Below are 23,991 nucleotides of genomic sequence, written 5' to 3'. Positions count from 1 at the left end.
AAGAGGAAGGAGCGAAAAGGGAATTGATGCTTGCGTTTTGGAGCGGGAGACGGAGATTGGAGTCGCATGGAGGGGCGGAGAGGGGTTTTCCGGCGGAAGGAGAAGAAACCGATGAGAGTTTCTGGTTAAGGTTAGTGAGAGTGAGGCGGACCGTGTCAACTCACTCTGCCGTGTGAGTCGTAGAAACAGAGGACAGGGGCTTGGTATTTTTAGGCTTTTGATGTACACTAATCTGTAATGTATAATTGAAGTCCAACATCATCATCATGTACAAGTAAAACCTGGCAATTCCTTCCGAATATATAGAAAAAAAGAAGCAGCAATTTGAAAATGGAAATAAGCGTCATTCTGATAGTAAACATGTTCTTTTTTACATTTACAAAAGCCACACCTAACAGACAACAAATGGTAATTAAGAATAAAAGAATATGTTTAATACAATTTGAAGTTTATAATTATGTATCTGCACCCCAAAAATGCTGTAAAATAAACTCTATTGACTTGTTGCTGCTGTCTTAACTTTAGCACCATCATCATCACCACCAGCAGCGGCTGCCTCAGGCTTAATCTCCTCCAATTGCTGCAGAACCTGTTGAGCTTCGGGACGTGCTGCAGGCGAGGGATCAACACAATGAAGAGCCAGTTTCAATGTGTTAAGCAACTCATCATTTATGGTTGGTGTATCTCTCATCAGCTCCAAATCAAACACTTCATTAGTCCATTCCTCTTTTACGATCGATGCCACCCACTGTGGCAAGTCCATGCCGTTCATCGGCTCACCCGGGGATTTCCCTGTAAGAAGCTCCAGTATGATCACTCCCAGACTGTACATGTCGGTCTTCGTGCTGGCATTCTTTAGCTTCGAGAGTTCCGGTGCTCTGTAGCCGAGTGTTCCCGCGGTGGCGATCACGTTTGTGCTGGCAGCAGCGGTCATTAGCCTTGAAAGTCCGAAATCTGCAATGTGGGCGTTGGTTTGCTCGTCGAGTAGTATGTTGCTTGATGTAAGGTTTCCATGAATCATATTCTCTTGTGTATGTAGGTGGTTCAATCCTCTCGTAACCCCGATTGCTATCTTAATCCTAGTCGGCCAATTGATGATGATTTCAGGTCCTCGAGCTGCGGAAGAAATTAGACATTGTTAGTCATGGCAAAAGGCATGTGTAGTGAACATAATAATCTTCAAGGTAGTTGAATCTACTTACCATGGAGGAAAGATGCAAGGCTCCCTTTAGGCATGTAATCAAATACAAGAAGCTTCTCTCCCTTGGGTCCAAAGTAATAAGCCCGAAGAGCAAGGAGATTTGGATGTCGGATCTTTCCCAGTGCCGCCGCCTCGGCCTCGAACTCCCGCAGTCCCTTTGTAGTCTTCTCCCTCAATCTCTTCACAGAAACTTGATTTCCATCTTCTAAAGTTGCCTTATACGCCGTACCGTAAGTGCTCTTCCCCATAATCTCAGCCGTGGCACACAAGAGATCGTCAGCTGTAAACACAAATGGACCATCAAAGTGGACTAATTTCCCACCCATTTCACCACCTGCATCAACCTCGGTGCCGGACGCCAGAACCTCCTTCTCTGTTTTCCCTATGACGGCTCCCATATTGCCACTCTTTTGCTTCAAACTAGCCTTTTTCTTCAACAAGCAGAAGAGTAAGATTAAGCATAATATCAAAAGAATTGCTAGAAGGCCACCGACTGCTATAAGGATGATGTCCTTGATACTAAGTTTCCTGTGATGACGACGATGATGCTTCGGTACCTCGGCCGGTGCCGGCGAAAGCGTTAACGGGGCAGGAGAAGGACATATGGTCGATATGCTATAGCCACATAGCTCAAGATTACCCACAAAAGAGCTTGAATTGAATTTTTTGGCTAGGAGAGATGGGACAGCACCAGATAGATTATTGTAAGAAACATTGAAATCACTAAGATTGGTTAGTCCGGAAAGCGAATCCGGTATATCACCAGAAAACTTATTCCGGGATAAATCCAATTGGTTAATACCAGACATGTTGCCAATAGTTGACGGAATCTTTCCACTTAATCTATTATCTCCGAGGTTCAAAGAAACAAGAGAGGATAGATTAGAAAAGCTAAAAGGAAAGCTCCCATTGATGGAATTGTTTGATAAATCTAGTAACTGGAGCTTTGATAGTGTTCCTATTTGATCAGGAATTGTCCCTGAAATCTGGTTATGGCTCAAAGAAACCTGTTGCAATAAACCCAACTTGCTCAAAGAAACTGGGATTGTTCCAGTAAGGAAATTATAATCAAGCGACAAGACCTGAAGTTGGTAAGGTTTGGTTCCTGTTCCAACCCAAGTATCAGGGACAGAACCAGAAAGATTGTTGTGTTGCAAAGCAAGAATGGTGAGTGAAGGCAAACGAGTCAGACCAACAGGGATGGAACCCAACAAAGAATTATAGCTCAAATTAAGTCTAAACAACCTAGTTGAGTTCACAAGACTCGGAGGAATATTACCAGTGAGTGAGTTGTTGCTAAGATCAAGAGTTTGAAGAGAGTGACAGTTACCGATCGTCGGAGGGATCGAACCGGAAAGCCGGTTGTTGAAGAGGTAAATCCCACGGAGATAAGGCAGAAACCCGAGCGACCGAGGGACTGGACCGGAGAGAACATTATTGTGGAGGCTAAGCTTTTTGAGAGCTTTAAGCTGACCCATTTTTTCTGAAATGCGACCGCCTAGGCCACGCCATGGAAGCTGGATAGAGATGACACGTCCATTAACGCACTTGATTCCTGCCCAAGCACCGGAGCAAGCTCCATGACCGGTATCGTTCCAGGTACGTAGGAAGCCTTTGGAGTCGACGAGTTCGTGCTGAAAGGCTCGAAGAGCTCGATAGTCAGCTGGGGTTATTACAGTGACACCATCTAAGGCTGAAACAAGGTGAAGAGATGAAAAGGGAAGCAGAAAGAGAAACAAGTAGGCTAAGAGAAAGGAAGTTTTTGCATGGAAGAGATGAGAAGAAGTATTTTCCATGAAAATGTCCCCTTGAAGAAGAGAGAGAGAGTAGAAGAAGAAGAAGGTAGAGATATAAGAGAGAGAGAGAAAGGGGAAATCTGTTTAATAGTTGTGGAATTGGAGGGAGGAGAAATAAAGTGGGGATAGTGTCTTTGTTCTGATTAATAATAATAAATAATAATGAAATAACGGCTAGTTTTAGATATAAAACCGTTGGGGATTGGGGCCTTTGTTTTCAACTGAAAGAGAAAGAAACGGTCGTGATGTAGTAGCTAAACGGCTATACTTCATGGCTTGGAGTTGGGACCACCCCATCCATGTAGTATTGAATCCAGGTTATTATCAATCCTTTTGACGTGTACGAAATTTCTACATTTATTCATTTTTTTTAGATATATCATTATGATAATTAGGAGTTTTTCTCGAAAAATCATCGGTGATTGGTATATTTATCGATCTAACACCGGTCAGATTATATTTTTTGATCTAACACCCTTAGCAGTAAAGCGCGCCCCCTGCATCGCGCTATATGTTGATTTGGCATCACGTTGGGTAAGGCGCACCCCCTGAAGCGCGCCTTATGCTGACATGGATACGCGTGTGTAAAGTGTTGGGTAGGTGTGTAATTACACATAAGGCGCGGGGCAGGGGCGCGCCTTACCTGTGAATCTGACACGAGTCAGGAAGGTGCGCCCCTTGCCCCGCGCTATACCCATAATTACCTTCACACCCCCGATGCTTCACACCCCAATCCTCCCTATAAGTATCTCCATCCTCAATTACTTTCATCACACCAAATTCTCTCAATTTTTCTCAACTTCTCTCAAATACTCTTATAATCTCTTCTAAGGTATATTTTAGTATATTTTTAATATTTTGTATTTAATTTATTTAAGTATTTAATTTATTTAATATTTTACTTATTTAATTTTTTTGTATATATAAAATGGCAAACGGTCTACTTCGCTTGGATGCAAATCATATATCTCGACACTTTGCTGATACGATAACATTTTAACGTTTTAATTTAATTTAAATTATTAGTAATAATTTGTTGATTTATTTAATGCATGATTATTAGATTAAGAATTAATTTTTATAATTATTTAATTTTAGGAGAAGGATTGTGTATTAGATCCTTTTATTATGAATCTTAAGTTAGTGACACCTAGCCGTGTATTGTCGTATTTAGTAGATGATGGATTTGGTTACATAGGTAGATATCAGAGTCACTGTAAGATAGAGCCAGACCTGATTTCTGCCTTAGTAGAGCGGTGGAGGCCGGAGACCCACACATTCCATCTTCCGTGCGGAGAGTGCACGATTACACTTGAGGATGTTTCTATGCACCTGGGGCTTCCGGTGGATGAAGATGTGATATCGGGGATCGCGCAGGGTTCCTGGACTGCTCTGTGTCGGGATAATCTAGGACGTGTCCCGGAAATTTTTAACGGTGGTCGGATACCGTTAAATTGGTTAGATGCCAATTTTCGTGATTTGAGCGAGGATGCGTCTGAGGATGAAGTTAAAATGTATGCACAGGCATGCATACTGCAGCTGATAGGAGAGTTGTTGATGCCGAACAAATCGCGCAACTAAGTTCACTGCATGTGGTTGCGACACCTTGGCGACTTTCATATGGCCGGATCACTCAGTTGGGGCTCGGCAGTTTTGGCTTTCCTGTACAGAGAGATGTGTCGAGCCACTAACTACAGGCATAATGCTATTGGCGGATGTCTCCTGCTGCTGTAGTCTTGGGCATGGTATTGATTGCCCTTTTTATGTCCCGTTGTCAAGAACTCATTCGTATTTCCACTACTATTGAGGTAATTGTAAAACTGATTTCGTATATTAATCATTTTATACAACGTATAATAATTTTTTTTCCTCGAATAGGTGGTCTACTAATAGGAAAAATCATCAGGATCTACCTGATGATTTAGAAAAAAATTAGGGTGCTCATCGATCAGAAGGCTGGCACACATGTATGAATTTTAATGTTTAAAAATCGATTTTAGGTTATAGTTATATAATTAGATTATTATTTTGATAAAAATTTTATATATTTGTTTTAGTTTGAATGAGTGACATATTCTACTGATGATGTGAGGGCGGTGATCCCACCTGAGTTGAGGGAACCATAAGATGTTTGGATGGTGATGGTCCCCTTGATCTGTTATGTGACCGTCGAGTGGCACTCTACTGATCGCGTGCTCCGACAATTTGGTTGTTTTCAACCAATTCCGGAAGCACCTCGCAATATGGACGAGTTGCATAGTACAAATAGACACGGCAAGACAGATACAGATTGGCTGGTGAGGCATCATGAGTGGGTCGTGTTATGGGAGGATCGACATCGGAGCCTTCCCCGTAGAGAGCCCATTTTACTTGACCTCTTGATGGTTGTTGACGGTTATTATGAGTGGTTCAACAGTAACGGGAAACCGTTTCTGCTTCCCGAGGATGCACGAGGGCAGACCTTTCCGCGACGTCGACAGAGACGTTCACCGACACAACACCATCGTTCCCCGACTCGTGGACAGAGAGCAGGTGCTTCTGGTTCATCCTCAACTGCACCAGCAGGACCTTCACAGCAGCCATCGCAACCATATATGATGCTGCGACCGCCTTTCCATTACCAGATGTCGCTGCCACCGCCTTCACCTGGTTTTATGACCCCGCCGCCGCCACCGTCACAGATGACCCCTCCTGGAGGCTATTATGGGTCTATGTTTGCAGATTCGACTTGGGGTTCATATACTGAATATTTGTAGGGTTCATCCTCATCACCCATGGCTACAACACAGACACCTCCTGTATAGTTTTCACACTCAGCGATGTCTGGGTTTTATGAGTTTTCCCAGTTTTCGCAGGCCGGTAGGATAGTCAGTCATACACCTCCAAGGTCCTTATTCTATGGTGGTGCTTCATCGTCATCATCTCCTCATCAACCTAATGTACATACTCAGGACAACAACGATGACGACGACGATGATGGTGATGATGATGACAGGGAGGAGTCACAACCAGTAATACGAAGAAATCCTCCTCGAGACCGACAGCCACCGCCCTGCGGAACATTATTCGCATCGCAGGCATCGATAGATTTTGTTTTTTATTATATTTATATTTAGTTTATTGAACTTTTTAATTGTAATTTTTTATTATTTCTCATTTAATACTTACTTTATTTTGTTAAATTTGTTGGACTTTTTTAATGTATTTCAGTTAATTTTGTTTATTATCATTTAATATCAGTTATTGTAATTTGATTATCATTTACCATTTAATACTTATTGTAAGTTTGTTGTATTTAAAATTATTTTGAAATACCAAATTGTTATCAATTTGATAAAATTTAATGATTGTGTTCGATAACTTTCTTAAGTTTGTCACTTATTATCTCTTTTATTATAATCACATATAATGCAAACGTCCAATCTCGTATTATTGTATCATTTTTTTAATCTTCATCAGCGATTATCGAATGGCATTAACTTGCAGTAAATGCAAATTAAAGTATAAGAATTATTATTTGATAAACAAATAAATCATTTCCTCATCAATTGTTATTTGATGGCAACATAAGTGGACATGTTTTTCTAGTGTGTCCTGGGTTTCTACAATGCCCACATCTTCTGTCTTGTCTAGATCTTTCTCGAATATCCATATCGCAATGAATTCAATTGGATTTTGGACGACCACGCTCCCTCAATACACTCGGATTTGGTACAATCGAAAACCAATCTTGAACCTCATCAAGGTCTCTGTCATTACTTATGGGGGGAAACTCAAATTTGTATACCTTAAAAACCTCATATAGTAGGTATACAGGATCCATAAAATGGTTATAGTCCTGACGTGTATGTGAGCAAGCTGCTATCACATTAGAGCATGGATACTTCAGAGCTTGAAAAAACCTGCAGTCGCATGTTCTATCCCTTAGATTTACTCTTCACGACATAGCTTCAATTCCTTGAAGAGGTCGCAATAACTCTGTGACACGAAACATTTCATGCCTTCTAGAGAAGCTTGTTACAGACATTCTATTTGATGCATAATTTTTTTCTGTAGATCTACAACTAATTTAGGGTGATAGACATGACCGCCTTGCATCCAGGTTTGAGCTTGTCCCCCGAGCTTTGCAAAAAGCGCCCCCAAACAAAAATATATAGTCTTTACCAAAGACGCTACTGGTAAGTGACGTGCACCCTTTAAGGTTGAATTGATTGCCTCTGCCAAATTGGTCATCATGTGTCCATATCGATATCCATCATCATATGCGTTCGTCCACATTTCTTTATCGATGAGGCTAATGTAATCGTATCCTTCCTCGTTCTTCGCTCGCAAATCTTGAAGTATTGATTCAAATGTTCGAGGAATTAGTTCGTAACCTGATCAAAAAATGTATAACTTACTAACATGCTTTCTTTACAAAATTAAAAGGATGGAAAGAAAACAAGCTACATCAGTTTCACTTACCCATGCGCACAATTAATTGACGCTCATCATTCGTCTTGTACCTTCCATGGTAGTTCGTAACAATGTGTCGGAGACAATACTTATGTTGGACAAAGGGTGGTTGCCACATTAGACCCAAATACTCCATTTCTGCTTTGATCCCAGCTCCGCGATCTGAAATGACAGATGTTTTCCCTCGTGATAACATATGCACGTAAATTTCAGAGGAAAAAAGCCCAAGAATCTGTATCTTCTCCTTCGACAAGAGCAAAAGAAACTGGAAGAATATTGCGATTGACATCTTGGATAACTGCCAATAATAAAAATTGATTGTATTTTCCATACAAGAAAGTCCCATCGATCTGGACCACAGGCTTGCAGTATTTGACAGCATTAATGCACTGTGGGTAACTCCAAAAAACCCGGTAGAATTGACATCGATCGCGAAGAACTCGATCATTATGGTATGCATAGGAGGTTTCGAAGTCCACAATTATCCCAGGATTCAACGTCCGCACTAGCCTAAACCAACCTGGAAGTTCGCTGTAAGATACATCACATTCGCCATGAAGTTTGACAATGCCATTTTGTTTTACCAACCAAGCTTTTTTATAGGAGACAGTGTACCCATACTGCGATTGTATAGTTGAAATCACCACTGCAACAGCTATATGAGAGCTTGTTTTTACCATGGGCATGATGGCTTGGCATATCATTTCAGAGTCCAAGTTGGGACGATCATGATTGACCCCTCTAGCACAACATGTGTGAGGACCGTTGTATACTATTAGTTCCCATATGTTATTTTTTCTCTTTATTTTTTATATGCGAACCATCCAATTGCATCCATTTTCACGTCGGGCACAGTAGCATACATATTTTTCGGTCGTGGATCGGTTGACTCTAGATTGAACAGAATTATGGATATTGTAATTTGTTATAGCCATCACCGCTTCTTCTTTGCTTGAAAACTCTATGCCTAAAGATAACTCACTATTATTTATTGATGAGTAATATCCATAGTCACCGAGATGAGGCATATCCGCAAATTCTGGCCCGTACATTGCACCATAATCAGCTTCATACATGTGTGCAGGAGGGTCAGTTTGTGCCACATTTCGTGGAAATGATGGTTCCTCCATGCGTTCCACATTTAGGTCGAAGAACCTACTACTTGCACGTCTTCCCCTTGAACTAGAAGGCATATCGACATTTAAATAAAAAAAACTCGCAGTCGAATGCCTCCCCCTAGAGCTTGAAGACATCGTGTCAAATGGAAACTGCACAGATGGTTGCGTCGATGACATCTCCATATTATGGTCAAACGGATTTGCAGATGAATGTCTTCCCCTTGAACTGGACGCGATGTTGCCATACGGATTGTTCGTGGACCCACCTCTGTACATATCGTAAGGAGTTGCGGATGAATGTCTCCCCATTATGGCATTAAAATCATTACACATTACTTTAGTCGGGCTGTCAACTTGTTCAGCCAGTCCATAGTGGGAGCTTAATGATTGACCCTAAACAGCACGCACTTGAACAAAATATGCATACATCTCAATATCGGCGTCTGAATAATTACTTTGAGATTCAACCATCATTTCAACATCATAATTGTTCGAAAGTTCGAATGCTGTATAAGTTAATGGCAACAATGATGTTGGAAATTTGTACTGCAATGACGACATTCTTCTACTACTTCCAACATAAATCTTCCTCGAAATCTTCGTTATCAGCTCCTCAAGAGTTATATTTCTCTTGAATGATATTTTAACACGCTCATTTGATACGAAAACAACGCCGGTTTCATCTTCTCGAATTTCACCATCATAATAAACAATAGCTGAAAGTCGCACCATTCTTTCAGTTTAAAAGTGCTGCAATATTATATCTGCAAAAAAAACTGAAACAAGCCTGATTAAATAAATAATATATGAACGAAAATATAACACAATAAAATTTTTACACATCAACATAAATAATTTAAATAATATAATTTTACATTATTATCTGCACCGCAAAACTACCTTATAACATAATAATTTTACATTATTATCTGCACCACAATAAAAATAATTAGTATAATATTTTTTCAAATAATCATAATAAACAATAAGTATAATAAAAAAATTTATAACAAAATTACCTTATAACGAAAAAGCACACGAACTTCTAAATTAAATATGAGAAGATTGCCAAGATTATTGACTCGTTGACGGAATTGTTGTATTAATTTATAAGTTGAGAGGAGAGATGTGAGGAGATGTGAGGAATTTAACAGGGGAGAAGGGTATTTATAGCCGAAGTTGCTATATAAGACAAGGTACCTGCACCACGCCTTATATAATTATATAAAGGTATGGCGCAGCCCCTGCACCGCGCTATATATAATTCAGAATTAAAGGTAAGGCGCGGCCCCTTCCCTGCGCTATACCTCTATGTGGCGTAAGGCGCGCCCCAGGGGCCGCGCTATACCCATGTGTATCCATGTCAGCATAAGGCGCATTTCAGGGGGCGCGCCTTACCCCACGTGGTACCAAATCAGTCTATAGCGCGGTACAAGGGGCGTACTTTACTGCTAAGGGTGTTAGATCGGGAAATATAGTCTGACCGGTGTTAGATCGGTAAATATACCGGTCACCAGTGATTTTTCGGGAAAAACGCCAGATATTTATTATATTTTATTTATATTTGTAAAAAATATTTTCTATTTACAAAAGATCAAATTAGGGTTGGTCATTCGATCAAGTTGAGTTGAGTCGAGTAAAAAAAATCGAGTTATTTGAGTTGATAAACAATATTTGGCAACTCTAACTTAATTTAATTTTTTTTAGTCTAGTCCAGTTTAAGAAATTCGAATCGAGTTATTCGAGTTTCTATACTAATTTTATTATAATTATTATAGTATCATGGCAATGATTGATTACAATTTTTTGACTTTCTCTAACCATAATATATATATTATTTTCATATTATAATGTTGTTTAATATATCAAATGCAATATAAAATTATAAAATATATTAATAATATTTTATTTTAAAGAATTGTACCAAAAATATTAATATTTTAAAGAAAGTATTTTGAGGGTAAAATATTTATGAGAATATAAAAGAGTCGAGGAATTGATGAGAAAAAAGAATTTGCAAACAATTGTAGTTAAAAGATTAAATTGAATGAAATGTAAAGTTAAAGGACTAACTAGAAAAGGAGAGAGTACATTATAAGTGAAAGAGTATGAATTGAAGTTACATAAGTATTCTATTGTGATATATGAGCATGTGGTTCAAATTTGATAAAAAAAACTTAAATAAAAGGATGAATTGAAAAAAAATAAGGAAATTATAAAAAATTAAGGGACTAAATTGAAAAATAGAAAACTTGTTATAAAAAAGGAATTGAAAATAAATATGTATTCTATGATGGTTTTAGGAGCATGTGGTTCAAATTTGATAAAAAAATACTTAAAATAAAAGGGAATGAATAATGAAATTAAGGACTAAATCAAAAAACTATCAAAAAACTTAGCCAAATTTTTTATTTTCTAGTAACGCGAAATTTCCAAATTTCGACTGGATTCGATAAATAAAAATAATTGATTTTTCAAATTTCAAGTAACCAAATCGATAATTCGAGTCACCTTAAATAACTTGACTTGGATAACTTGAAATTGAAAAAATTGATTTTTCAAATCGAATCGAGTTTTGCTCACCCCTAGATCAAATATTTGCATTATCCTAACTAGCGATAGATTTAAAAATATTTTTTAGAGTAGACATTGATACATGCATCAAAAGGCTCACATCAAAGGAAGATGAACTAACGCTTCCAATCGATCCACATGACCAAACCTTGGAAAAGAAGAACAACAAAGCAACAACCTTGTGGATGCTTTTTGAATGAGACTTTCGTGTTATTTGATTAACTTGTCTCCTGGAGTTACGACCGACTGTATCTTAGCTTTCCAAAGGATCTTGAATCTCATTAATCTGATATCGGGAACTCAAGATACACTCATTTTAGTGAAGACATCGCATGCATAAATTTCTATACATATTTTGTAAATATTATGAATTTTTCAATAATTTTATTGATTATTTGTAACATAATTTAATATAAGATGATGCATTATCTTTTAGGATTAAATATTTTATTTTATTAAGAAGTAAGATCGAGTTAAAATATTATTCTTAGTTTATTATTGTTTATTAGGAATTAGGATTAGAACATATTTAGTTTATTATTATTATATTCATAAGTTGTTTAGAAATTTTAGAAATCTTCACTTACATAAATGAGACTTCATTCAACTTTGTAAATAACACATCTTTCTTTGAATACGAAATACATTGAGAGTTTATCTTTTTAAGCGTTGATTACTTGGTCTTCGAAGCTTTTTTTTCATTAAATTATTTTCAAGTTCTTTGTGAGAGATATCTTCACACTCTTGTTTATCTTTTCATTGCAATTAGAAAGGCTGGTTAGAGTTATTTATCGAGTTTGCATTTTCATTACGACTATGAGGGTTTGATAGGACAATTATCCATCTATTTTCATCTTCCACAGCTTCATCACCTTCTTCTTCCATTCAAATCATTCTGGTTTCTTCATCGAGTCTAGAGTTTTTTAGGTTTGATTCCTTCAACAACGAGCAACATTTATTTATCCATTGCACCATCTCTATCAGAAACATTCAAACATACAAATTTTTTATATTCGAAATAGACACAATTAGTAAATTGAATAATTAAGAAAAAAATTCTTCAAAATCAACATTTATCTATCCTAAGATAAAATAAATTTGATCGAATAATTTACGTTAAAATAAAGTTTCACTTAACATTAAACTCAAATCGATGAAGTATTATCGTAATATTTAAGAAAACATTGTCGTTCATCATTTATTTAAAGGTTTGAAATAATTTCTATATTGATTAGTAAAGTCGTTTGCAAATAAGAGCAGTTTTAATAAAATCATCGATAAATGAAAACAATTTTAATAAAATGTAAATAAATGAAAATGTATGAATTTAAAAAGAATTTTTTAAAAATAAACTTGTAATGAGAATGATAAATTTTATAGAATTAATAGAAAACGTTTTATTTAACCCCTCAATTATAATATAAATTTTATTTTTGATTTTTAATATTTTTAAGTGACGATTTTAAAAATAATTTAGAAAATTTACATTTAAAAAAATATGAAAACAATAAATTTTTGAAATTAAAAATGATATCTATTTGAAAATTTTCCATTCATCAAATTATTTTATAATCAATTATTTATTAATCGTGATTATATTTGTAAAATTAAAAATTTATAATTATGAAAATCCAAAAAATTAAATTATAGAAAATATAATTATTTTTTATTAAACGATGTGATTCAAACATTTGAGTTTTGTTTAAAAAGTCAAACCACAATTTAAAAAAAATACATCCAAAAATTTATAGTATCATATTTGCAAAAATATACATCCAAACTTAAATAAAAAATAATTTAAACAATCTTTAAATTTTAATAATGTATGAAATAATTATGTATAGATTCAATATTTATAATATGATACTAAAAATAATATTTAATTTATTTATATCTATTTTGTTTTCAATTCAACAAACATAATAAAAATTGATTTAATTAAAATAATAGTTAAATGAATTTTTATTATAATTAAAGGGTCAAATAAGACATTTTTATTAATTTAACACGACATATAATCTCTTTAATGATAAATAATGGTGTTGTGCCCATTTTGTAATAAAATCTAAAGTTTAATGCGTATTAAATAACTTTTAAAAATTTTGAATCTGAAAAGATCATTTTGATAAATTTGATGTCCATTTATAAGTTTTACGTTATATCAATTTTTGACATTCGTTCTAAAATTTTCCTTAACTACAAGGGGTTTTAACGTAAAAGAAACTATATGGAACAAATTCTAAAATTTCTCATTTAAAATGTAGATTGAAATAAAAATAATTGAAATAATCATAGAGACCATGAAATTTAAACTCATGATTTCATTTAAAGATCACTTTTGAAAATTTTAATTTTAATTTGTGTACTTTGATTTTTTTTTTATAATTTAATCTTAAACTTATAAAAGTTAAAAAAATATAATAAAATCTTTATTAAAGTTGTCATCAATTTACTAAAATTTTATCGATCACAATAAAAAATAGGTAAAAATATACCAAAGATTCACATACTTAAAAAAATTAAATGTGATCATCGTATTATATATTTTTGGTATAATTAGACATTTGATCATACTTACATATTCTATCAATTTAGACCTAATTTTAATAAATTAAAACAAATTTAGCATGTGATTAAGATCTGCCAGGTGTCCTCATTCAATTAAAGGATTTAATTTAATTTTATTTAGCACCAATTAGAGGGTGACATGTGTCACTCTTTGTTTGAAAGAAAATTAAAGAATTTTTTTTAAAATCACATTAAGAGAAAAATAATATGAGAACCACATTTATTTAAAAAAATACATGGACCTCTAATACATTTTCATCTAAATATTATCTCAAACCCCTAAATAAAATCCGAACGACACTATTTTTTTAATTTTTTTCAACAATAATATTTTCTTAATTTAACCCTCAAATTTAATCCCAGCAATATTTCTCATACTTTTACTAAAAAAAAACTCTATAACCTCATCTCAATGGCTATGTCATGAAATGATTAGTTTCTCTGTGCAATTCTTCCGCAGTCTGTGCCGCTCGTCTCAGTTTTACTTCTGCTTTACCCCTAACTGGAGTTACTAAGGTGATTGCTTAAATCAGAGTAAGGGGATCAACTCAGCTAATAATCTCATGTCAGGGTTTAGGGTTGTTGAGCATAGACTATAGTTACCAACCACAGATGACAATATCACAAGATAGAACGCAATGCCAAAGAAATTTAGACACCAAGATAGAACGCAAGCCCATTATTCCAGCTCCTCTTACCATCCTAACCATAAATTTACTTGCTTACAATTGAAATAAGAGAAGACCATCGCCATGAAAATTTTAAATTTTTATATATTTTAATTATATTTTCAAAATTTTATTGAAGATTTATTTTTACCATTTATAATTTTATAAGTTCGTCTACTAATACAAAACGAATAACATTTGGCATCAAGGGTACGGTCAAGATGAAGAAAAACCAGCAAATTATCTGTGCTAAAACAAGAAAATCAGCACTAAACTTTCAAGCTAGTTACATGCAGTTCCCATAAGAAAATAAGGAGGCAGCATGAAAAAGAAACTCAGTTTGTAGTATTGAACATCTCAGTCCCTATAACAATTTACATTCAATGATTAAAGATAAAGCATTGATCCATTAAGATGCTACAACATCTTGCACTGGAATTTACTTCAATAGTAAATGGATTCACCAGTATATTCACTGATTTTAATACTGAAGTTAGTTAGTAAATGGAGGGGAAAAGGAACAAAATTGGGTAAATTTATTGTCTACGAGAAGAAAAAATTGAATAGTGAATCAATCACAAATGAAGCGATATTGTATTACCCTCGCGAACGAGACTCAGAAAGACCGATCCATGGACAAGGTTCAGAGGCGAGTAGCAACGCCAGGGGCGGCGGCGACATTGGAGGCTGCACCACCGAGGAATGACAAGAAACCGGGGGCGGCTGGTTCTTGCTCGTCCAAGAAGAGATCCTCAGGGGCCCTGAAGGCACCGTGAGCGCAGACGAGACCGCAACCAACCATGATAGCGGAAATGATGAGAGATCCAACGGAGGTGAGGAAGATAACGAAGACGCTGAAGATGATGAGGCCTCCGAGTGTCTCGCGATCGGAGTACGTGCGGCTGAAGATCACGAGGGGCTGGTCGATGGGGCGGAAGAGGTAGAGGAAGATCCACGAGAAGAGGAGGGCGAGGAGGAGGAGGAGCGAAAATGGATGGGAAAGAAGCGATAAAGCGAGAATGAGACCGACGACGAAGAGATAATTGATTCGGAAGTAGGAGTAATTCTTGCGGAGACGGAGGGTGGCTTCGGAGAAAGACTCGGGCTTGGTGAAGGCGGAACGGTCAGCGAGTTCAGCCCAGGGACGGCGCTGGGAGAGGCCATTGCGGAGGTAATCGTTGATCTGGGTGAAGAAGGCGCGGAATGTGGAGACGGCGACGACTTGGGTTTGGTCGGCGGATTGGACGGTGAAGACGGGAAGGACGGGAGGAGCGGAGGAGTTCATGGCGGTGGAATTGGATGGATTGATTTGGAGAATTGAGGGAAATGATGTTTTTGGTGAAGTTTATGAGGGTGGGGGATATCAGGTATTAGAGAATAGAGAATATTAACTCTGTTTGGCGTGGAGAAAATGGAGGGAATACAAGCACGTACGTGAATATAAGCATTGTGTAAGCGAATATGCAGGGTAATGAGCAGAAAGAATATCAGCATACCCCAACAGAATGACAATTTTGAGGCACACAATATCCCATCCATCCACCATTTGATCCAAACTTTTTTAACCAAGTAGAGTTCAAGAATCACTCCAACTATCTTCATCGCTTCCGGCCAATGCCTATTTTAAGAGAGATGATTTATAAAAAAGAAAAATAGAATTGAACATTGCTAACATGGCTGTGACATAACAGGCAGCGAACACGAACCTGGCGAATTGCATTTGCTTTCTCCAAGATTGCTGCAATTCTTATGTTGGTTTTAGGACCCTGAACGCGTGGTCCGGTCAACACAACTGCAGGCTTCAAGTTGAAGGACTGTAGAAAGCAAAACAAATCAATGCATTCCCCAATCCCCACCATTAAAATAATTTCTCTCTTTTAAAAGACGGGAACAAATGGATCAAACCTTTGTTCGTATCTGTTCCAGCAATGAATCTCTTTCATCTACCTTGGGGATGATTGGAGGTCGTTTCTGCTCGGTTTCCTTTCTCATCTGCAGAAAATTTAAACTGTCACTTCACAACAAACAGGCAGACAGGAAGAGAAAACGAATTAAACCGAAAAGCCATAATTACCTTGCTGTTGTCATGAGCAGCAACATCATCTATGAGAGGACTGCTAGGACGAGGAAGTTTAACAGGTGAATTCCCATTTGAGTTTCCTTCTTCAGCAACTTGTAATAAAGCATGTGTATTTGAGGGCCATGCTTTCTCTCCCTCTGAAGTTAACAAATCATGTTCTATTCGTGCGGTTTCTCCCTCTGGAGCTGCCAAGCCATGCTGAACAATGACATTTGGTGTCTGCACCTTTTCTGCCTCAGAAACTGCCAAACTATGCCGAGGCTGCTCGTCTACCTTGGCTGGGAACTGCTCTACTTTGGTTGGAAGAACCTGTGCTACCTCGGTTGGAATTTGCTCCTCTCTCTTAGTTGGTAGGCGCACAGATACGACATAAGGATTCCCATGTTCTCTATCAAAACTTTGTTTAGTGTCCTGAAATGACCCACGTTCTAAACTTGCATCGAGTACAAACTGATTTGGACGGTGCGCTGTTCCTCGTGCAAAGATACAGGAATATGTCAACAAGTTGCATCAGTAGGTGGTATCGGCAATTGATCAGAATCACCATACCTCTCTTCACCATCCACAAGGGGTAGAAATGGATTTCTGGGATGTTAGAAGCCCAGCTCCGACGCTGGTAAACCGAATAGAGCTTTCTCACCATATTGAACTCTCCCTATCCTCCACTGCATTGGAGGAAGAGGTGGCAATGGTGGCATTTCCTCGATGATAGCTTTAGTTGCTTCAGGGTGCAGGCCAAAGGCGGGATGAATGAGATTAGATGGATAACTTTTTTGTTTATCCTGCCTACCTGATTGTTCTGAAAAATCAAATGAAGGTTGCGTTGAAGATCCTTCTTTGGAATGTTCAAAAGAAGACTGCAAGCATATTTCCTGATCCATGGGATCCGGATATTGTATCTGTCTTGAACCATCTTCAACCATGTGCAGCCTTTTCAAATCATGTTGATTAGCATGGATGTCTAACTACTCTGCTAACAATTTCAGCTTCTGAACTAATCTGCTAACGATTTCAACTTCTTAACTAATCTTGCTTAACTGCTCCAATATTCCCTCTACTTTTTCCTCCTTCGTTAACAAGACAACACACACTTTGGTTCTGAAGATTTCGAACGCAACTTTGTTAACAAGGCAACATACACACTTTGGTTCTGAAGATTTCGAACGTAGCTTTGGTAAGAGGTTTTGTGAAGCCATCTGTCACTTGATAACTGGCTGGAACGTAGCTGACACGCAACACTTTGGCAACAACTTTTTCCCTAATGAAATGAACATCCATGTCCACGTGTTTAGACTGTGCATGATGAACCAGATTCATGCCCATGGCAATGGCGCTTGTATTATCACACCAGATAACTAGTTCTTCACGTTGCTTCACACCCAGACTCACTAGCAGTGCATTGATCTTGGTGACTTCTGCTGTTGCGTCTGCAACACTATGGTATTCTCCTTCCATGGTTGATCTTGAAACTGTTTTCTACTTCTTCGAGCTCCAGACCACAGAACACTTTCCAAGAAACACAGCATGACCAGAGATTGACCTGCGATCACCTACATCACCTCCCGAGTCTGCATCAGCAAAAGCAACAACTTTTAACCCTGCTTCATCAGCCAAGAACGAGAGACCATAGTTCAAAGTACCTGCCAAATATCGAAGTATGCGCTTAACTGCTGCCATGTGAGATTCACAAGGTGCATGCATGTACTGAGCAGTCTTATTCACGATGAATACAATGTCAGGTCGAGTGTGGCACACATACAGTAGTGCACCAACCAGGCTCCTATACTCACGAGCATCAGACAGTAATGGACCTGTGTCATGAACCAGTTTCGATGATCCTATCATTGGAGTAGTAGTTGGATTAGCATTCAACATATTTGCTCTTTCCAGTAACTCAAGAATATACTTTCGTTGTGAAAGAACCAGCTTGCCACTACTTTTTGTCACCTCAATACAAAGGAAAAATTCAGCTCACCTAAGTCTTTAAGTGAGAAATCTTCTTGCAAACATTGAATCAATCTCTCAATGTCAACCTTACACTCACCAGTAATGATTATGTTATCCACATAGACCAATACAAACGTATAACAATGATTCACATACTTGACAAAGAGCGACACATATGCTAACGGTTCAACAAATCCCATTCGTACAAGGCTGTCCTTAAGCTTATCATGCCAGTTTTTGGGTGCCTGGCGAAGTCCATATAGAGCTTTGTGTAGCTTACACACTAGAGGTGATACATCAGCATCTAATTCTTCAAATCCTGGAGGCTGCTACATGAATACTTCTTCAGACAGTTCTCCATTCAAGAATGCGTTGTATAAATATTATGAATCAAATGTTTAATTATACCAATTTAACAGATAAGTGACCTGATTAAATGCATTTAAATAGTTAGATGACCTGATTGACAAGAATTCAAAAATGGTATTCAAAATGAAAAGGTGCAGGTGGTATCTAATATAGTTTACCCAAAATCATATACAAATCTCATGGTGGAATTGAGGGGAAAATTTGTGGGACTGATCTGACTCCACCTCCATCTCCATAGGTAAATGGGGGTCATTTGCAATGATGAGTTTTCAAAACCCTAGCCCTCACCAGAGTTCTCTATGGGTTACATATAAGCCAAGTTTTACAATTATATTCCCTCACTTTTTGTTCAAAAGTTGTATACTTTTATTCAAAATAGGAAGGAGATGCCCCACATTCCCATCATCACCAACATTGCTTCAAAACCTTTAATTATAACCTAACTTAAACCTAACCTAACCAGCTATTATTAATTACATTTGTTGAGTTAATTGCACACCACATGCATTCATTATTTCCACCTACTGCTTCACCTTAATTCCCCATTATTGCGTTTTACACAATAAACCCACAATTCTTCCATACATATGTAATTGTAGACACTAATTTCCGTCTATATTTTTTATTTTATACATATATACACATATATATTATACAGTTTGCAAATTGTTTTTGAAAATACATATATAATATATAGTTTAAAACATTTTTGAAAATATGTATATTATATAGTTTTTAAAATATTTTTGAAAATTATATAATATATAGTTTTTGAAAACGTTTTTAAAATATATATAATATATACTTTCGAAAACGTTATGAAAACATTTATATAATATATAATTTTTTAAAAACCATTTTGAAAATATATTTTTTGAAAATTATATAATATATAGTTTTTGAAAACGTTTTTAAATATATATAATATATACTTTCGAAAACGTTATGAAAACATTTTATATATATAATTTTTTAAAAAACCATTTTGAAAATATATTTTTTGAAAATTATAATATATAGTTTTTGAAAACGTTTTAAATATAATATACTTTTGAAAACGTTATGAAACATTTATAATAATTTTTAAAAACCATTTTGAAATTATATATAATATATAGTTTTTTTTAATAAAAAAAACATTTTAAAAATTTATATATTATATGTTTTTGAAAACGTTTATATATATATATATATTATTATTATTTATTTTTATTTTTAATTTATTTATTTCTCATTTATTTTTGTGCAGGGTCCATGTCTAAGATCTGTCCAACATTGGGCCTGATCCAGCCCGGTTAGGTTTAGGGTTTTCACAACCCTAACATCAGCTTTGTCACAGCGCCGCATAGGAGGTTCCAGAAGCATGGAGCCAAGCAGTCAACGCCCAGCGCACATTCCGGCCGCACCAACGGGACTGAACCATCCCGAGGCGGCCGGTACCATGAACTGGAAGATCGGAACAAGCAACAACCCACATCCCGTTATTTTCGGGAGCCAAGCAACCAACACCGGGGCTATAAAAAGCCCCCGGTGAGGCCGACAGGGGGGATCAACGGAAACCGAGCGAAAGCAGGCAACACAGCTGAACACAACCAAATCCACACAAAAGCCATCAGCAAACAGACACACATCCAAAGAATCGTAAACCCAGAAGCCTAGAAACAAAGAACCCATCAAGAGAACAAAACACGAAAACATCTCAGTACCACACCGAGAGACCAACGACCATAAAAATAGAAGCATCATCGAGCCACAACCGAACAAAAAGACCATCAACAACAGACAAAAATCATCACAAAAATACAAGCCAAAGGCCGAAGCCTCTCAGTAAACAAACCAAAGCAAGCACGTAGAGAAACCACAAAGCCAAAGGCCTTGAGAAACGAAGGGACACCGGCGAGAGGGGTAAAAAAACCGAAACTTGTACTTTAGATCTACGCCGTTTTGGGGATATTTGAGGGATTTGGACTTTGGATCGACGCTCGGGGTGTCAAGGAGAGTGTCCTAGGCTTGTTTAGGTTTTTCAACCACCGCCGGTGGTGGCCGGAGGCGGCGCCGGACAACCTCAGGCGAGGGAGCCGCAGAGAGATTTGTTTCTCTCAAATTCAGAGAGAACACGGGCGAAAATAAGAGAAATGAATGGCTAGAAGCTGTCTTGACCCATTTATATACGAGGGACCATAGTGCAAATAGAGGATTTTTGAATCCTTTCCGCCGTCCCTGAATGTTTGAACCGCAATTCAATCTGGTCACCATCTATAAATTTGCATCCATATTTCCAATTTAATCAATTTAGTCCCTACTTATATTTTATATATTTTCACGATTTGGCCCCTAACTTTTTTTTATTTTGCAGTTCAATTTTAGTACCTGATTAATCCATCCATTTTAATTTGTTTTAATTTAGTCCTTTAATTTTTTTTTTCCTTTTTAATTTTAGCATTTTTTTTAGTTATTCATTTTTACCTTAATTTTAATGTGTTGTAAATAATTTATTACTTTTAAAATCTAATATTTGTATTATTATTATTATTTTTTTCCTTCCTTTTATTTATTCAATATTTACTCTTTTTTTTTCTTCTTTCTCTTTCCCCTAACAATTTTGACTTTGTAGAGAAATTCCAATTGATCAAAGGTGAGTAATTCGAATCGAGTAATTTAAATTTTTTTAAATTTTCTAATTTTCGCTATAAAGACAACCGACAAATTAATTGGTACCGAAAGGGCGGGTCAAGGGTGCTAATCCTTCCTTGACCGTAACCGACTCCCGAACTCGACACGTTTCTGGTACAACGCAGATCAGGTAAGATGGTGTCCGACCCACCTAAATTCGTTTTAAAGTGGTCGGTGGCGACTCCAATTCGTTTAATCCAAGTCGAAGCCCAATTCCGGGGCCCGACCGAAAGACGGTTGCGACAGCTTGGCGACTCTGCTGGGGACAGGTAAGTGAGTCAGGCCGAAATTAATTTTCGATTGTCTTTTTATGCGGAAATGGTAAATTTAAATTTAAATTTATTTATTCGATTCCAATTATTTACCTTTGATTATTTTTCAAATAAATAGTTGTACTAACATTTTTTTAATGATTTCAGAGATTTTTTGAAAAGCTTCTATCTTAGGCTCTATACCCGAGCTCCAAACCCTTTTAAGTGGGGGTGAAAGCGACGCATTCGTGTGAATTTATTCACCGCATATGCCTAGCAAGTAGCCTTCGGGATTCATATACCTTATGCCTTCGTGTGAATTTATTCTCCGTATGGGCATAAGGGAATGTGTCCTCTCGAGTTTAACTTAGTCCACACAAGCCTGTGATGGGCTTAGGACTAAGGGTCTGGCAAGCCCAAGGGGGCACCGGCAAGGAGAACTCGAGTACCATTTTTTAGAACCTAAACCGAGAGAGTACAGGGAATTAGAGCCCACCCCGAAACCTCATTCCAAACCCTAGGCTGTTTTATTTCCTGCTTTATTTTCTGTTCAAAGCATGCGAACTAGACAAACATGTGGTTAGGTTTTGTTTGAAATTAGCATGCGGGATAGAGATCATGTCCGGGTAGGAATAATAAGCATGTGGGGTAGATATCATGTGGGGTAGGATTTTTCATTTTTGATTTACCTCACTAACCTTTTTTTTTTTTTGTTCTCTTTTATTTTTTGTTCATCGTTTGCATCATTTAAAACGATGTGTTGATCCACCAAAAATGTGTTTGTTAAACATGAATAATCTGCATTAATGGACGAATGGGTTATAATACAAAGAGATAAAAAACAAAAAACTCAGAAGTCCAAACGTGGTCAAAGAATACTCAAAGGAAAAGTTACAGGGGCAATACGAGGAAAAGGTCACTGACCCGGTCGATCCTTTCGAAAACTAGAAGAACAAGATGGTAAAACACTAGCTGAGCTGGATGCCATTACTGACGAATTCAAGAAGCAAGCTTCGGATAGTTTCTCTCGATGGAAGGCTCCAATGACACTTTCGTTAGAAACAAGCTCGGTAGAAAGTGAAAGTCGGAGATGCAGTCCTTCGAGATCTTTTTTTTTTTGGGGCAAGCATCTCATTATTTGCACATTTTAGACAAAGGAGCCGGAATGGTGCGACAGGACATTCAACTAGTGAAAAAAGACGAATTAACTTGTCAGAAGCTGTACAAGATTTGTACCATCAAAAAGAGTTTTTTGTCTCTTCAGACGTAACACTTTTGTCACAAATAAGGGTTATTCAGAATAACAGGCACATTTTTTGGATCAATGTCTCGGACATTTCATGCATCACATATTTAGACATTTTGCATCTCTTATTTTCTTTGCATTTTGTTATTTTCTTTGCATTCACATTAACTAATATATACATGTCTCATCAAAAGGAGTAAATACTGGATACACCGCCTCAAGTATTGGACACACCCCATCCACATAACACTCGTTTGAAGAAGAAGAGGATGGAAGCCAGAATTACACAAATCGAGGAGAGAATATGTTAAAACTACAAAAGGAGCTAGAAGACAAAATAAACCAGAACAGTCGAAATACTCTGGAAACAATCACAAAGAACCAAGAGTCCTTGGTTGATCAGATCGTTGCCAAGTTAGTTGGCCTACAACAGACCAGTGCACCTGGGGCAGGTTCACCGGAAGGGGTAACTATACAACCTACCCCGCAAGTGGTTATTTCACCTGAAATCTTACCAGAACTTCGAGGGGACTCATCTGCTGCAAAAACAAAGCCCTCGTCCTCTGTATTTAACCCTAAGAACAATCCGGGGTATTACCATATACCGGATTTGGACGAGGATGGCAAAGCGAAAAAGATGGAGGAAAAAATCAAACAATTGGAGGACCAAATGAATATAGTCAAAGGAGACCGTGACTACTATGAAATCGATGCAACGGAACTTAGTCTAGTCCCGGACTTGGTTCTTCCCCCGAAATTTAAGTTCCCGGAGTTCGAGAAGTTTGACGGGAATAGTTGCCCATCCGCTCACATCACCATGTTCTGCCGAAAGATGACAGGATATGGAGGAAACGACCAACTCCTGATCCACTGCTTTCAGGATAGTCTGTCGAGTTCAGCCATTCGGTGGTACAACCAGCTAAGCCGATCAAATATCAAGACCTGGAAGGACCTGGCCAAGTCATTTCTGGAACAATACAAGCATAACAATGACATAAGGCCAGATCGAGTTATGCTACAAAACATGGAAAAGAAGCATAACGAG

At 37.2% G+C, this 23,991-nt stretch overlaps 2 protein-coding genes and 1 long non-coding RNA gene across 3 annotated transcripts; all 3 read right to left on the bottom strand.

The window, feature by feature from the left end:
* Positions 1–446: 446 nt before the first annotated feature.
* On the bottom strand, positions 447–3,027 carry LOC120214052 (probably inactive leucine-rich repeat receptor-like protein kinase IMK2). The gene is made up of 2 exons (XM_039212050.1): positions 1,203–3,027; positions 447–1,116 (listed from the first exon to the last, which is right to left on the bottom strand). Exons 1-2 carry the CDS (start codon positions 2,995–2,997, stop codon positions 494–496), a joined length of 2,418 nt encoding a protein of 805 aa, XP_039067981.1. The 5' UTR covers positions 2,998–3,027; the 3' UTR covers positions 447–493.
* An 11,843-nt stretch (positions 3,028–14,870) lies between these two features.
* Positions 14,871–15,665, bottom strand: LOC120214010 (PRA1 family protein B4-like). The gene has a single exon (XM_039212019.1). It carries the CDS (start codon positions 15,663–15,665, stop codon positions 15,024–15,026), a length of 642 nt encoding a protein of 213 aa, XP_039067950.1. The 3' UTR covers positions 14,871–15,023.
* A 284-nt stretch (positions 15,666–15,949) lies between these two features.
* Positions 15,950–16,348, bottom strand: LOC120214087. Its single transcript, XR_005524837.1, has 3 exons — positions 16,286–16,348; positions 16,087–16,194; positions 15,950–15,998 (listed from the first exon to the last, which is right to left on the bottom strand). It is a non-coding gene; the product is annotated as an uncharacterized LOC120214087 (long non-coding RNA).
* Positions 16,349–23,991: the final 7,643 nt, after the last annotated feature.

This window comes from Hibiscus syriacus, unplaced genomic scaffold (genome assembly GCF_006381635.1).
Source record: "Hibiscus syriacus cultivar Baekdansim isolate YM2019G1 unplaced genomic scaffold, ASM638163v2 tig00110050_pilon, whole genome shotgun sequence".
NCBI classification, from domain to species: Eukaryota; Viridiplantae; Streptophyta; class Magnoliopsida; order Malvales; family Malvaceae; genus Hibiscus; species Hibiscus syriacus.
The sequence above is the reverse complement of the archived record's forward strand: the minus strand, read 5'-3'. Positions and strand labels throughout refer to the sequence as shown.